This window comes from Aquarana catesbeiana, linkage group LG08 (assembly GCF_042186555.1).
Source record: "Aquarana catesbeiana isolate 2022-GZ linkage group LG08, ASM4218655v1, whole genome shotgun sequence".
NCBI classification, from domain to species: Eukaryota; Metazoa; Chordata; class Amphibia; order Anura; family Ranidae; genus Aquarana; species Aquarana catesbeiana.
In genome coordinates this window covers 303,006,109-303,018,990 of record NC_133331.1, presented here as the reverse complement: position 1 = coordinate 303,018,990, position 12,882 = coordinate 303,006,109, and the positions used below count along the sequence as shown (strand labels likewise).

At 43.4% G+C, this 12,882-nt stretch overlaps 1 protein-coding gene across 2 annotated transcripts; it reads left to right on the top strand.

Moving 5' to 3' along the window:
* The first annotated feature begins 3,480 nt into the window (after positions 1-3,480).
* LOC141105126 (uncharacterized) lies at positions 3,481-12,512 on the top strand. 2 transcript variants are annotated; one of them, XM_073595001.1, is made up of 5 exons: positions 3,481-3,534; positions 6,595-6,692; positions 7,224-7,367; positions 7,847-7,988; positions 9,800-12,512. In XM_073595001.1, the coding sequence occupies exons 1-5, from the start codon at positions 3,528-3,530 to the stop codon at positions 10,879-10,881; spliced, it is 1,473 nt and encodes a 490-aa protein (XP_073451102.1). In that variant the 5' UTR covers positions 3,481-3,527; the 3' UTR covers positions 10,882-12,512. The 2 variants fall into 2 exon arrangements, with proteins under 2 accessions (XP_073451102.1, XP_073451101.1); XM_073595000.1 differs by having other exon boundaries at positions 3,482-3,673.
* The last annotated feature ends 370 nt before the right edge of the window (positions 12,513-12,882 follow it).

Sequence of the window (12,882 nt, the reverse complement as noted above, 5' to 3'; positions counted from 1 at the left end):
CTGCCCCCCATCCAAGTCTGCCCCTACCTCCTGGCGGATTCAGCAGCGGCCGGCAGCTCCGCCTCCACCTCCTTGGCGATCCTTTACCAGTCTGCTCACCCTGCCAGCTTGGGGACACTGACCAGGGACATTCCCTCCCATTCTCCCATGCACAAATCAGGCAAATTAGGCAGCCACGAGGCCCCTGGGAGCGTGAGGCCTTTAGGCAACTGCCTTTTTTGCCTAATTAGAGAGCCGCCTCTGGTCACAGTTCATGGTTCTCTAAATGAACTGTAGCTCCCAAGTGTCGACAGCACTCATGCAGCCCCAGACCATGACACTCCCACCACCATGCTTGACTTGTAGGCAAGACACACTTGTCTTTGTACTCCTCACCTGGTTGCCACCAAACACGCTTGACACCATCTGAACCAAATAAGTTTATCTTGGTCTCATCAGACCACAGGACAAGGTTCCAGTAATCCATGTCCTTAGTCTGATTGTCTTCAGCAAACTGTGGGCTTTCTTGTGCATCATCATTAGAAGAGGCTTCCTTCTGGGACGACAGCCATGCTGTCCAATTTTATGGTCTGAGACTGACAGGCTGACCCCCACCCCTTCAACCTCTACAGCAATGCTGGCAGCACTCATATGTCTATTTCCCAAAGACAACCTCTGGATATGACGCTGAGCACGTGCACTCAACTGCTTTGGTTGACCATGACGAGGCCTGTTCGGTGTGGAACCTGTCCTATTAAACCACTGTATGGTCTTGGCCACCGTGCTTCAGCTCAGTTTCAGGGTCTTGGCAATCTTCTTATAGCCTAGGCCATCTTTATGTAGAGCAACAATTCTTTTTTCAGATCCTCAGAGAGTTCTTTGCCATGAGATGCCATGTTGAACTTCCAGTGACCAGTATGAGAGAGTGAGAGCGATAACACCAAATTTAACACACCTGCTCATTCACAACTGAGACCTTGTAACACTAACGAGTCACATGACACCGGGGAGGGAAAATGGCAAATTGGGCCCAATTTGGACATTTTCACTTAGGGGTGTACTCACTTTTGTTGCCAAAGGTTTAGACATTAATGGCTGTGTGTTGAGTTATTTTGAATGGACAGCAAATTTACACTGTTATACAAGCTGTACACTCACTACTTTACATTGTAGCAAAGTGTCATTTGTTCAGTGTTACATGACAAGATAGAATAAAATATTTACAAAAATGTGAGGGGTGTACTCACTTTTGTGAGATACTGTAGATACTGTAGATTATATATATATATCTACAGTATCAAATACACTGCCTGCATGCCACTAATTAACCTGCCTGCCTAATCTAGCTCAATCTATCTTCGTCCACACACTATACATGGCTGCTATATAACATAGTGTGGGGCATTTACTTAGTCCGCCTGAGCCACGATTGGCCAAATGCACCCTGCTTTTGGCCAATTATGTCTCTCACAGCAGAGCTTGCTGTGATTGGCCAAAGCATGCAGGTCAGGTGCATGCTTTGGCCAATCATCAGACGTCGAATGCACTGCGATCTCGCAGTACATTATGGGGCATTCTGCGGCGCTCGAATTTGCCACAAACACCCCATAAAATTCACAATTTGACAAACGGGCAAACGCCCGATGTTCAAGTCAGACTTACGTTTGACTCCAACATCGGGCTCATCCCTACTCTAGGGTCTCTGCTAAATATATATATATATATTTATTTGGGGTTTATAAGTAATTTTCTAGCAAAAAATACAGATTTTAACTTGTAAGCAACACATGTCAGAAAAGGCTTGGGCATGAAGTGGGTTATAGACCAGAAAATATGTCCATCCAGAGCCTCTGGTTTATAGACCGGATACATCCTAAATATAGAGCCATTTATCCAACTATCCATCCAGAGCCTCTGGTTTATAGACCGGATACATCCTAAATATAGAGCCATTAATCCAACTGTCCATCCAGAGCCTCTGGTTTATAGTCCAGATACATCCTAAATATAGAGCCATTTATCCAACTGTCCATCCAGAGCCTCTGGTTTATAGACCAGATACATCCTAAATATAGAACCATTTATCCAACTGTCCATCCAGAGCCTCTGGTTTATAGACCAGATACATCCTAAATATAGAGCCACTTATCCAACTGTCCATCCAGAGCCTCTGGTTTATAGATCAGATACATCCTAAATATAGAACCAGTTGTCCATGCAGAGCCTCTGGTTTATAGATCAGATACATCCTAAATATAGAACCATTTATCCAACTGTCCATCCAGAGCATCTGGTTTATAGACCGGATACATCCTAAATATAGAGCCATTTATCCAACTGTCCACCCAGAGCCTCTGGTTTATAGACCAGATACATCCTAAATATAAAGCCACTTATCCAACTGTCCATCCAGAGCCTCTGGTTTATAGATCAGATACATCTTAAATATAGAACCATTTATCCAGTTGTCCATGCAGAGCCTCTGGTTTATAGACCAGATACATCCTAAATATAGAACCATGTATCCAACTGTCCATGCAGAGCCTCTGGTTTATAGACCGGATACATCCTAAATATAGAGCCACTTATCCAACTGTCCATCCAGAGCCTCTGGTTTATAGACCAGATACATCCTAAATATAGAGCCATTTATCCAGCTGTCCATTCAGAGCTTCTGGTTTATAGACCAGATACATTGTAAATAGAGAACCATTTATCCAACTGTCCATCCAGAGCCTCTGGTTTATAGACAAGATACATCCTAAATATAGAGCCACTTATCCAACTGTCCATCCAGAGCCTCTGGTTTACATCCTAAATATAGAGCCCCTTGTCCAACTGTCCACCAGAGCCTCAGGGTTATAGACCAGATACATCTTAAATATAGAGCCATTTATCCAGCTGTCCATCCAGAGCCTCTGGTTTGTAGACCAGATACATCCTAAATATAGAACCATTTATCCAACTGTCCATCCAGAGCCTCTGGTTTATAGATCAGATACATCCTAAATATAGAGCCATTTATCCAGCTGTCCATCCAGAGCCTCTGGTTTGTAGACCAGATACATCCTAAATATAGAACCATTTATCCAACTGTCCATCCAGAGCCTCTGGTTTATAGATCAGATACATCCTAAAAATAGAGCCACTTATCCAACTGTCCATCCAGAGATCAGATACATCCTAAATATAGAACCATTTACCCAGTTGTACATGCAGAGCCTCTGGTTTACGGACCAGATACATCCTAAATATAGAACCATTTATCTAACTGTTCATCCAGAGCCTCTGAATTATAAACCAGATACATTGTGAACATTGAGCTATTTATCCAACTATGCATCTGGAGTTGCTGGATTGTAGAACAGACATAAAATAAATATAGAGATGGAGATCTTTTCCTAATTCCTATTATATCGAGTGGAACATGAAGACAGGAAGAGAGTGATTGTACAGACATAGGAAGTGAAAACACAGCTGGAGAGGAAGTGATGTCAGGTGCAGACAGGAAGTGATAGATACACAGGAAGTGATGTAGGGGTTTAAAAATGAGGGGTAAGTTGTGAGGAAGTAAAAAGAAAACATTGTTGGAACTGGCAGCAGAGGCATAGCATAATATTAATTTATTTAGAAGGACACAAGGATCTCTACAAGGACGTCATGATGGAGAATCAGCCGCCCCTCACATCACCGGGTAAGAGGGGACTTTATTGTAAAGGAGAGAGCAGTACGGAGGGTCCACCTAGATCCCCCATCATCTGATAAACACATAGAAACAATGTATTCAGTAGGGATGAGCTTCGAGTTCGAGTCGAACTCATGTTCGACTCGAACATCGGCTGTTCGCAAGTTCGCCGAACAGCGAACAATTTGGGGTGTTCGCGGCAAATTTGAATGCCTCGGAACACCCTTTAAAAGTCTATGGGAGAAATCAAAAGTGCTAATTTTAAAGGCTTATATGCATGGTATTGTCATAAAAAGTGTTTGGGGACCTGGGTCCTGCCCCAGGGGACATGGATCAATGCAAAAAAAAAAGTTTTAAAAACGGCCGTTTTTTTCGGGAGCAGTGATTTTAATAATGCTTAAAGTTTAACAATAAAAGTGTAATATCCCTTTAAATTTTGTACCTGGGGGGGTGTCTATAGTATGCCTGTAAAGGGGCGCATGTTTCCCGTGTTTAGAACAGTCTGACAGCAAAATGATATTTCAAAGGAAAATAAGTCATTTAAAACTACTCGCGGCTATTAATGCATTGCCGGTCCGACAATACACATAGAAGTTCATTGGTAAAAATGGCATAGGAATTCCCCACAGGGGAACCCCGAACCAAATTTTTTAAAAAAATGACGTGGGGGTCCCCCTAAATTCCATACCAGGCCCTTCAGGTCTGGTATGGATATTAAGGGGAACCCCGGACAAAAATTTTTAAAAAATGGCGTGGGGTCCCCCTCAAAATCTATACCAGACCCTTCAGGTCTGGTATGGATTTTAAGGGGAACCCCGCGCCAAAATTAAAAAAAAAAAACGGCGTGGGGTCCCCCCAAAAATCCATGCCAGACCCTTATCCGATCACGCAACCTGGCAGGCCACAGGAAAAGAGGAACCTTACCAGGCCACATGCCCTCAACATTGGGAGGGTGCTTTGGAGTAGCCCCCCAAAACACCTTGTCCCCATGTTGATGAGGACAAGGGCCTCATCCCCACAACTCTGACCGGTGGTTGTGGGGGTCTGCGGGCGGGGGGCTTATCAGAATCTGGAAGCCCCCTTTAACAAGGGGACCCCCAGATCCCGGCCCTCCCCCTGTGTGAAATGGTAAGGGGGTACCCCTACCATTTCACAAAAAAACTGTCAAAAAATGTTAAAAATTACAAAAGACAGTTTTTGACAATTCCTTTATTTAAATGCTTCTTCTTTCTTCTTTCTTCTATCTTCTTCGGTTTCTACCTCCATCTTCTTCTTCTTTTGGTTCTTCCTCCGGTGTTCTCGTCCGGTATCTCCTCCGTGGCGTCTTCTTCCCTTCTTCTCCTCGGGCCGCTCCGCATCCATGATGGCATGGAGGGAAGCTCCGGCACTTCTCTTCATCTTCTTCTCTTCATCTTCTTTTCGGGCCGCTCCGCATCAATGATGGCATGGAGGGAGGCTCCCGCTGTGTGACGCTTCTTCTCTTCTGACTGTTCTTAAATAATGGGGGGCGGGGCCACCCTGTGACCCCGCCCCCCTCTGACGCACGGTGACTTGACGGGACTTCCCTGTGTCATCACGGGGAATGCCACAGGGAAGTCCCGTCAAGTCACCGTGCATCAGAGGGGGCGGGGTCACCGGGTGGCCCCCCCCCGTTATTTAAGAACCGTCAGAAGAGGAGAAGCGTCACATAGAGGGAGCCTCCCTCCATGCCATCATGGATGCGGAGGGGCCCGAAAGGAAGATGAAGAGAAGAAGATGAAGAGAAGAGCGGGAGCCTCCCTCCATGCCATCATGGATGCGGAGCGGCCCGAGGAGAAGAAGGGAAGAAGATGCGGAGGAGATGCCGGACGAGAACACCGGAAGGAGAGCCAGAAGAAGAAGAAGATGGAGGAAGAAACCGAAGGAAGATAGAAGAAAGAAGAAGCATTTAAATAAAGGAATTGTCAAAAACTGTCTCTAACATTTTTGACAGTTTTTTAGTGAAATGGTAGGGGTACCCCCTTACCATTTCACACAGGGGGGAGGGCCGGGATCTGGGGGTCCCCTTGTTAAAGGGGGCTTCCAGATTTTTAAAAGCCCCCCGCCCGCAGACCCCCACAACCCTGGCCAGTGGTCCTCATCAACATGGGGACAAGGTGTTTTGGGGGGCTACCCCAAAGCACCCTCCCAATGTTGAGGGTATGTGGCCTGGTATGGTTCAGGAGGGGGGGGCGCTCTCTCGTCCAGGTTGCGTGCTCGGATAAGTGTCTGGTATGGATTTTTGGGGGGACCCCACGCCGTTTTTTTTTTTTAATTTTGGCGTGGGGTTCCCCTTAAAATCCATACCAGACCTAAAGGGTCTGGTATAGATTTTGAGGGGGACCCCACGCCAATTTTTTTTTTTTTTTTAATCTTGGTTCGGGGTTCCCCTGTGGGGAATTCCCATGCCGTTTTTATCAATGAACTTCTATGTGTATTGTCAGACCGGCAATTCATTAATAGCCGCGAGTAGTTTTAAATGACTTTTTTTCCTTTGAAATGTCATTTTGCTGTCAGACTGTTCTAAACATGGGAAACATGCGCCCCTTTACAGGCATACTATAGACACCCCCCAGGTACGAAATTTAAAGGGATATTACACTTCTATTTTTTCACTTTAAGCATTATTATAATCACTGCTCCCGAAAAAACTGCAGTTTTTAAAACTTTTTTTGCATTGATCCATGTCCCCTGGAGCAGGACCCAGGTCCCCAAACACTTTTTATGACAATAACTTGCATATAAGCCTTAAAAATTTGCACTTTTGATTATTCATGTTCGTGTCCCATAGACTTTAACGGTGTTCGCGTGTTCGAATGAATTTTTTGCCTGTTCGCATGTTCTGGTGCAAACCGAACAGGGGGGTGTTCGGCTCATCCCTAGTATTCAGTCAGTGTGTGTGTTTCCTACAGATGGATCCAGTAATGGGAACCCACCAGAGAGATTTCCCTGTTCTCTGTATTCCCGGGATTACACAAAGGAAGGTGACACCATCCCTCACCATCATCAGGTAGGTGGGACTAAGCAACTAGAACTCTAATGCCCCGGACATTGATCAGACATTCCGACAACAAAATCCTAGGATTTTTTCCGACGGATGTTGGCTCAAACTTGTCTTGCATACACACGGTCACACAAAGTTGTCGGAAAATCCGATCGTTCTGAGCGCGGTGACGTAAAACACGTATGTTGGGACTCTAAACGGGGCAGTAGCCAATAGCTTTCATCTCTGTATTTCTGAGCATGCGTGGCACTTTGTGCGTCGGATTTGTGTACACACGATCGGAAATTCCGACAACGGATTTTGTCGGAAAATTTTATAGCCTGCTCTCAAACTTTGTGTGTCGGAAAATCCGATGGAAAATGTGTGATGGAGCCTACACACGGTCAGAATTTCCGACAACAAGGTCCTATCACACATTTTCCATCTGAAAATCCGACCGTGTGTACGGGGCATAAGAATTCTAATTTATGAGATGATTTTCTCCTATGTAATATTTTAGTCCTTTAACAATTGAAATCTAACATCTCTCGGGCTTAGGGTGAAGAACTAAAAGACGTGAAAGTTGAGATGAAAGAAGAAGAGACGTTGGGGAGTGGAGCCCAGCAGTTTATCGGAGAGGGAGGTCCTCTGTATTCCCAGAATTCCACACAGGAAGATTACACCATCCCTCACCATCATCAGGTAGGTGGACTCGTTATAAAGAACACTGAAATATTTCTGGTTTTGTGAGATGAGTCTTCTATGTAGTTTCTACATTTATCGCTTACTTCTACATCTTAAGCCTTTGCTCCCTGCACCATTAGTCCTGGTTTACAGCTCTTTCTTCTTTAAGCACCCTATATTTTAACCCCCCCCCATGTCTGGGGTTTTCTTTTTTTTTATTCAATATATGTAACTTTATGGGTCTTTAGTTCATTCACATGTTATCATGGGTCCAGTAGACTGATAAGCTCACCTCTCCTAGTCTGAGCTCTAATGTACAGGTACTACTAGAGCCTGATACCAGGTCACATTCCAGTCATTACACTGCTTACATTTTATAATAATAAAAAAAAACATTCATTGATGTATTAATAATTACATAGCTGCTGTCATTTGTGTCTTTTAAATCTGCCTGGAGTTCAGCTTTAGTAGATGTTTTCTATTATTTTGGGGTTTAGTGTGAAGAACGAATTAAGATAAAAGCTGAGGTTAAAGAAGAAGAAGTAGAGACGTATGTGGGGGGTGGTCAGCTGTCCACGGAGGAGGTCGGGATGATTATGAAGGGTGAACAAGATGAAATTTCTTTACCTAACGACACAAGTAAGTAACAGACATTATGGAAGTAACCGGTCACAGTCTCCTTTTACTTCTGAGTATAATGATTGTATTTGTAAGGAAAAATATTAGATAACTAATGTTGGAGGGCAGTGGGGAAGGTTCTGAAGGTAGGGGTACCATGGCACTAGGCGAATACTAGGGAGTGACAACAGAAAAGGAGGATATGGCGCAAGGACCAACTGAGTAATGTCTGTAATAATCCTTGATAGTTCCAAAATTAGGTGAAAAGAGGGGGGAAGGTAAATATAATCAGTCCAAACCACATGGGTGGCAGCAACCTTGGGAGTGGAAGCACAACTCTGGCAAAACAAAATAGAAAAGGATCGCATAAGTGACCCTGGACCACGTAATACCTATATGCCTTAATATTTGCCTTCTCATTGTGAGTAGCCATTTGGCTTGTTTTTGTTGAATTAAATGAATTCTTAAATACTACACTCAGTCTGGCGCACCTTGTTCCTTTTTCTATTTGAATGCTATGGAGTGGCTGGGTCCATACATTTGGGCCCACTGCAGAGCAGAACCCTCCTAGAGACCATGCTTGGAACCACGGTGTGCAAGGCCTAGAAAAGCAAAAAGCATAATATTTCTCTACTTATCAACACAAGTAAGTAACAGACACTATGGAAGAAACAGGTCACAGTCTCATTTTATTTCAGAGTATAAGGATTGTAGTTTAACCGCTGCCTGACTGCCTCTACTGAGGCAGAAGGGCATGTACAGGCAGATTAACGTACCTGTACATTGCCCTTTAAGAGGCGGCCTGCGGGCGCGCATCGCCGGCGCCTGCCGGAAGCTCCGTGAGTGTGATCGCGGGTCCCGCAGACTCGATGTCAGCGGGAATGCCCGCAATCGTCTCACGGAGAGGAAGAACGGGGAGATGCTAATGTAAACAAGCATTTCCCCGTTCTGCCTAATGACACTTACACTGATCACCGCTCCCTGTAATCGGGAGTGGTGATCAGTGTCGTATCACATGTAGCCCATCCCCCTGCAGTTAGAACACATCCCTAGGACACACTTAACCCCTGCAATGCCCCCTCCTGGTTAACCCCTTCGCTGCCAGTCACATTTACACAGTAATCAATGCATTTTTAATTGCACTGATCGCTGTATAAATGTGAATGGTCCCAAAATAGCGCCAAAAGTGTCCGATCTGTCCTCCGTAATGTCGGAATCACAATAAAAATTGCAGATCACCGCCATTACTAGTAAAAAAAAAATGTCAATAAAAATGCCATAAAACTATCCCCTATTTTGTACTGGAAATAATTACAATACCACTCCCTTCGAAGTACGTACTAGTTATGATCCATTTATACTCTGTAAATGAAGGTCCAGAAAGTCCACTATTTCACCATCAGAACAGGAGAACTGAGCAATAAGATGAATATGCTGAGATTGTGGTGATATCAGTGACATAAATACAATATCCATGAATAGTTTATACAGAGTTGTCACAGGTGCTGGTGCACCAGTGTATTTAAGTATATACATGAAGTGTTGCCTTCTTTTATCTCTACTAATGTATGTCATGCATTGACAGAAGCAGGTGACCAACGAATGCTCATTTGCCGATTTTTCCCCTCCCGAATAAGAACCTGCAAGCAATGTGGATTATATCACTTCTGGGTCCAGCTGTCACTTTCCTTGGGTGTTGTGGTTGGGGAAGAAACTAATGGAGCGCGATCTGTGAGATCGGCATTTCCACTTATTTAACTGACGGGGAGGAGGAGCTAAAACTCCAGTTATTTGTCATCTACTGAGATTTGTTTATATATTTTTTCTAACAGATGGAGGTGATGTCTGGAATACCTCAGAGAGACCTCTTATATTATTATTATATTATTCTAACACAGAAGATAATGTCATCACACAGGATCCTCCAGGAGGAAATCCAAATACACAAAATATACATCACAGACCTTCCTGTCTGGAGACATCAATGGATCCCTCTGATCAGGGGGAATCGTCTCATCAATCACATACTATGATTGCAAATATCCATGTAAGATCTCACACTGCAGATAGATCAACAGATTCTTCTAATCCCGAGGAATCTTCCCCACCCCATGAAGGAGCTGACCGAGGTGACAATCTATTCTCATGTTCAGAGTGTGGGAAACGTTCCATTTATAAAGGAGATTTTGTTAAACACCAGAAATTTCACATGGGTGAGCATCCCTATTCATGTTCAGAGTGCTGGGAATCTTTCCATAAGAAACACAATCTTGGTAAACACCAAAAAAATCAGAAGGGTGAGCGGCTCTATTCATGTTCAGTGTGCGGGAAATGTTTCACTCATAGAGGAGACCTTGTTGAACATCAGAGACTTCACATTGGTGAGAATCCTTATTCATGTTCAGAGTGCGGAAAATCTTTCTCTCACAAAGGAAAGCTTGTGACACACCAAAGATTTCACACGGGTGAACGTCCCTATTCATGTTCAGAGTGTGGGACATCTTTCACTCAAAAAGGAAACCTTCTTAGACACCAGAGAATTCACACAGGTGAACGTCCCTTTTCATGTTCAGAGTGCGGGAAATCTTTCATTAAGAAAGATCATCTTGAAACACATCAGAGAATTCACACGGGTGAGCGTCCCTATCCATGTTCAGAGTGCGGGAAATCTTTCACTCATAAAGGAGACCTTGTTAGACACCAGAGAACTCACACGGGTGAGCGTCCATATTCATGTTCAGAATGTGGGAATTGTTTCACTCAGAAAGCAGGTCTTGTTGCACATCAGAGAATTCACATGAGTGAGTGGCCTTATTCATGTTCAGAGTGTGGGAAATCTTATACTCAGAAAGCAAGCCTTCTTGCACACCTAAAAATTCACATGGGTGATCGTCTTAATTCATGTTCAGAATGAAGGTAGTCTTTCCATAGGAAATAAAGAAACTCTTGTTAAATACCAGAAAATACAGTATAAAGTGGATGGAGGGGGGCGCTATCACAGAATGCAGGGTGGATGGTGGGAGGGGAGCTGTCGGAGAATGTAGTGTGGATGGTGGAGGAGAGCTGTCGGAGAATGTAGTATGGATGGTGGAGGAGAGCTGTCAGAGAATGTAGTGTGGATGGTGGAGGAGAGCTGTCAGAGAATGTAGTGGGGAGAGCTGTCGGAGAATGTAGTGTGGATGATGGAGGAGAGCTGTCGGAGAATGTAGTGTGGATGGTGGAGGAGAGCTGTTGGAGAATGTAGTGTGGATGGTGGAGGAGATCTGTCGGCAAATGTAGTGTGGATGGTGGAGAGCTGTCAGAGAATGTAGTGTGGATGGTGGGGGGAGAGCTGTCGGCAAATGTAGTGTGGATGGTGGAGAGCTGTCAGAGAATGTAGTGTGGATGGTGGAGGAGAGCTGTTGGAGAATGTAGTGTGGATGGTGGGGGGGAAGCTGTCGGAAAATGTAGTGTGGATGGTGAAGGAGAGCTGTTGGAGAATGTAGTGTGGAGGACGAAGGTTTGCTGTGGAAAATGTAGTATGGATGGTGGAGGAGAGCTATCGGAGAATTTAGTGTTGACGGTGGAGGAGAGGTGTTAGAGAATATAGTGTGGATGGGGGATAGAGCTCCCAAGGAATGTAGTACAGACATTGAGAAAGGAGATACAACACAGGGGTGCATAGTTAGTGATGTGGACAGTGCTGAGGGAACAATGTGTGGTGAGGATGTAGACAATGATAAAAAAAAGAATGTCCCAACCAGGTTGCTGTTTTTATTAAGGACACACTGTGTACGTCGAGGACTCTGCATTGCAGTGTAAAACTCCAGAAGAGACTGAATATGATGAGTTCTACAGATTTATTCCTAGTACATTTATTCCTGGTGATAGAATCCTCCAGCTAATTATTCAGATCTGCACTGAACACTTACAAGAAACACATGGCGGAGTCCTCAGGGAAAAGAAGTTCCAATGTATTTTGATAAAAAATGGGAAGATATATTATCCATATGAAATAGAGTAACTATAAAATAATAATTTTTACAGTGATGTCAATTGTGTAAATCTACTATGAAAGGACATGACCGATCTCAAAAAGAGTCCTGTGTATATTAATAATTACTTCAAAACATTGTTAAAAATGTGTATGTTTGTACAATTTAATGTGTGCATCAATTTCAATTTGTTTTTCATACTTTTAATTTTGCAGTAATTATAAATAGGGATGAGCGATTGCAATTTTTTAGGCGCGTTTCTTAAGCTGACATGTTACCTGTAAAGAAAAAAAAATGGCTATTTGTTTAAAATGTAAAGGAAAAAATGCACAGATGTGTATAACATCCTTGAAGCCTTTATTGGATAGGTTACGATTTCTGAGGGAGAGAACAAGTTTTTTTTTTTTAAATTGTACTATTTTGGAGTCTAAAAATGAAAATTGGTTACAGATTTGGACAACAGATATTAAGCCTGTAAAAGCAGGCATATGACACTCACAAACTGTATTTTTGTGTTAAATTTGCAAATAAAAAAAAACATGAGCTAATTTGTATCACATCTTTGAAGCATTTATTGAATAGGCCACAATTTCTGAGGGAGAGAGCAAGCACATTGCGTCAGGAAATAACAATTCGCATCTTATTTTGAAGGCTGAAGATAGAAAGATGTTATATATTTACTACACAGAAAACAAGCCTGCATGGGAACGCTACAGTTTCTGACTAACTGTGCAATATGTAATTGCACCACACTTGTCAAGCCTTCATTAGAATAGACTGCAATTTCTTAGACAGAAAGTAGATTGCACCTAAAAGCAAAAATTGTCCATCTTTTTACAGACTGAATAAACAAACACTTTACAGATTTGCTAAAAAGCTTGTAATCATTTCTGGCAACGCCGCTTTTTCTGAGAGAAAGAGCGCAAGTAGATTGCAGCTAA

Bases quoted from the DNA above. Each gene is read 5' to 3' on its own strand.
- LOC141105126 (XM_073595000.1), top strand. From the start codon at position 3,640: ATGATGGAGAATCAGCCGCCCCTCACATCACCGG. The intron at 7,368-7,846 runs GTAGGTGGACTC...TTTGGGGTTTAG, and splicing joins CCATCCCTCACCATCATCAG to TGTGAAGAACGAATTAAGAT. The intron at 7,989-9,799 runs GTAAGTAACAGA...TTTTTCTAACAG, and splicing joins TTCTTTACCTAACGACACAA to ATGGAGGTGATGTCTGGAAT.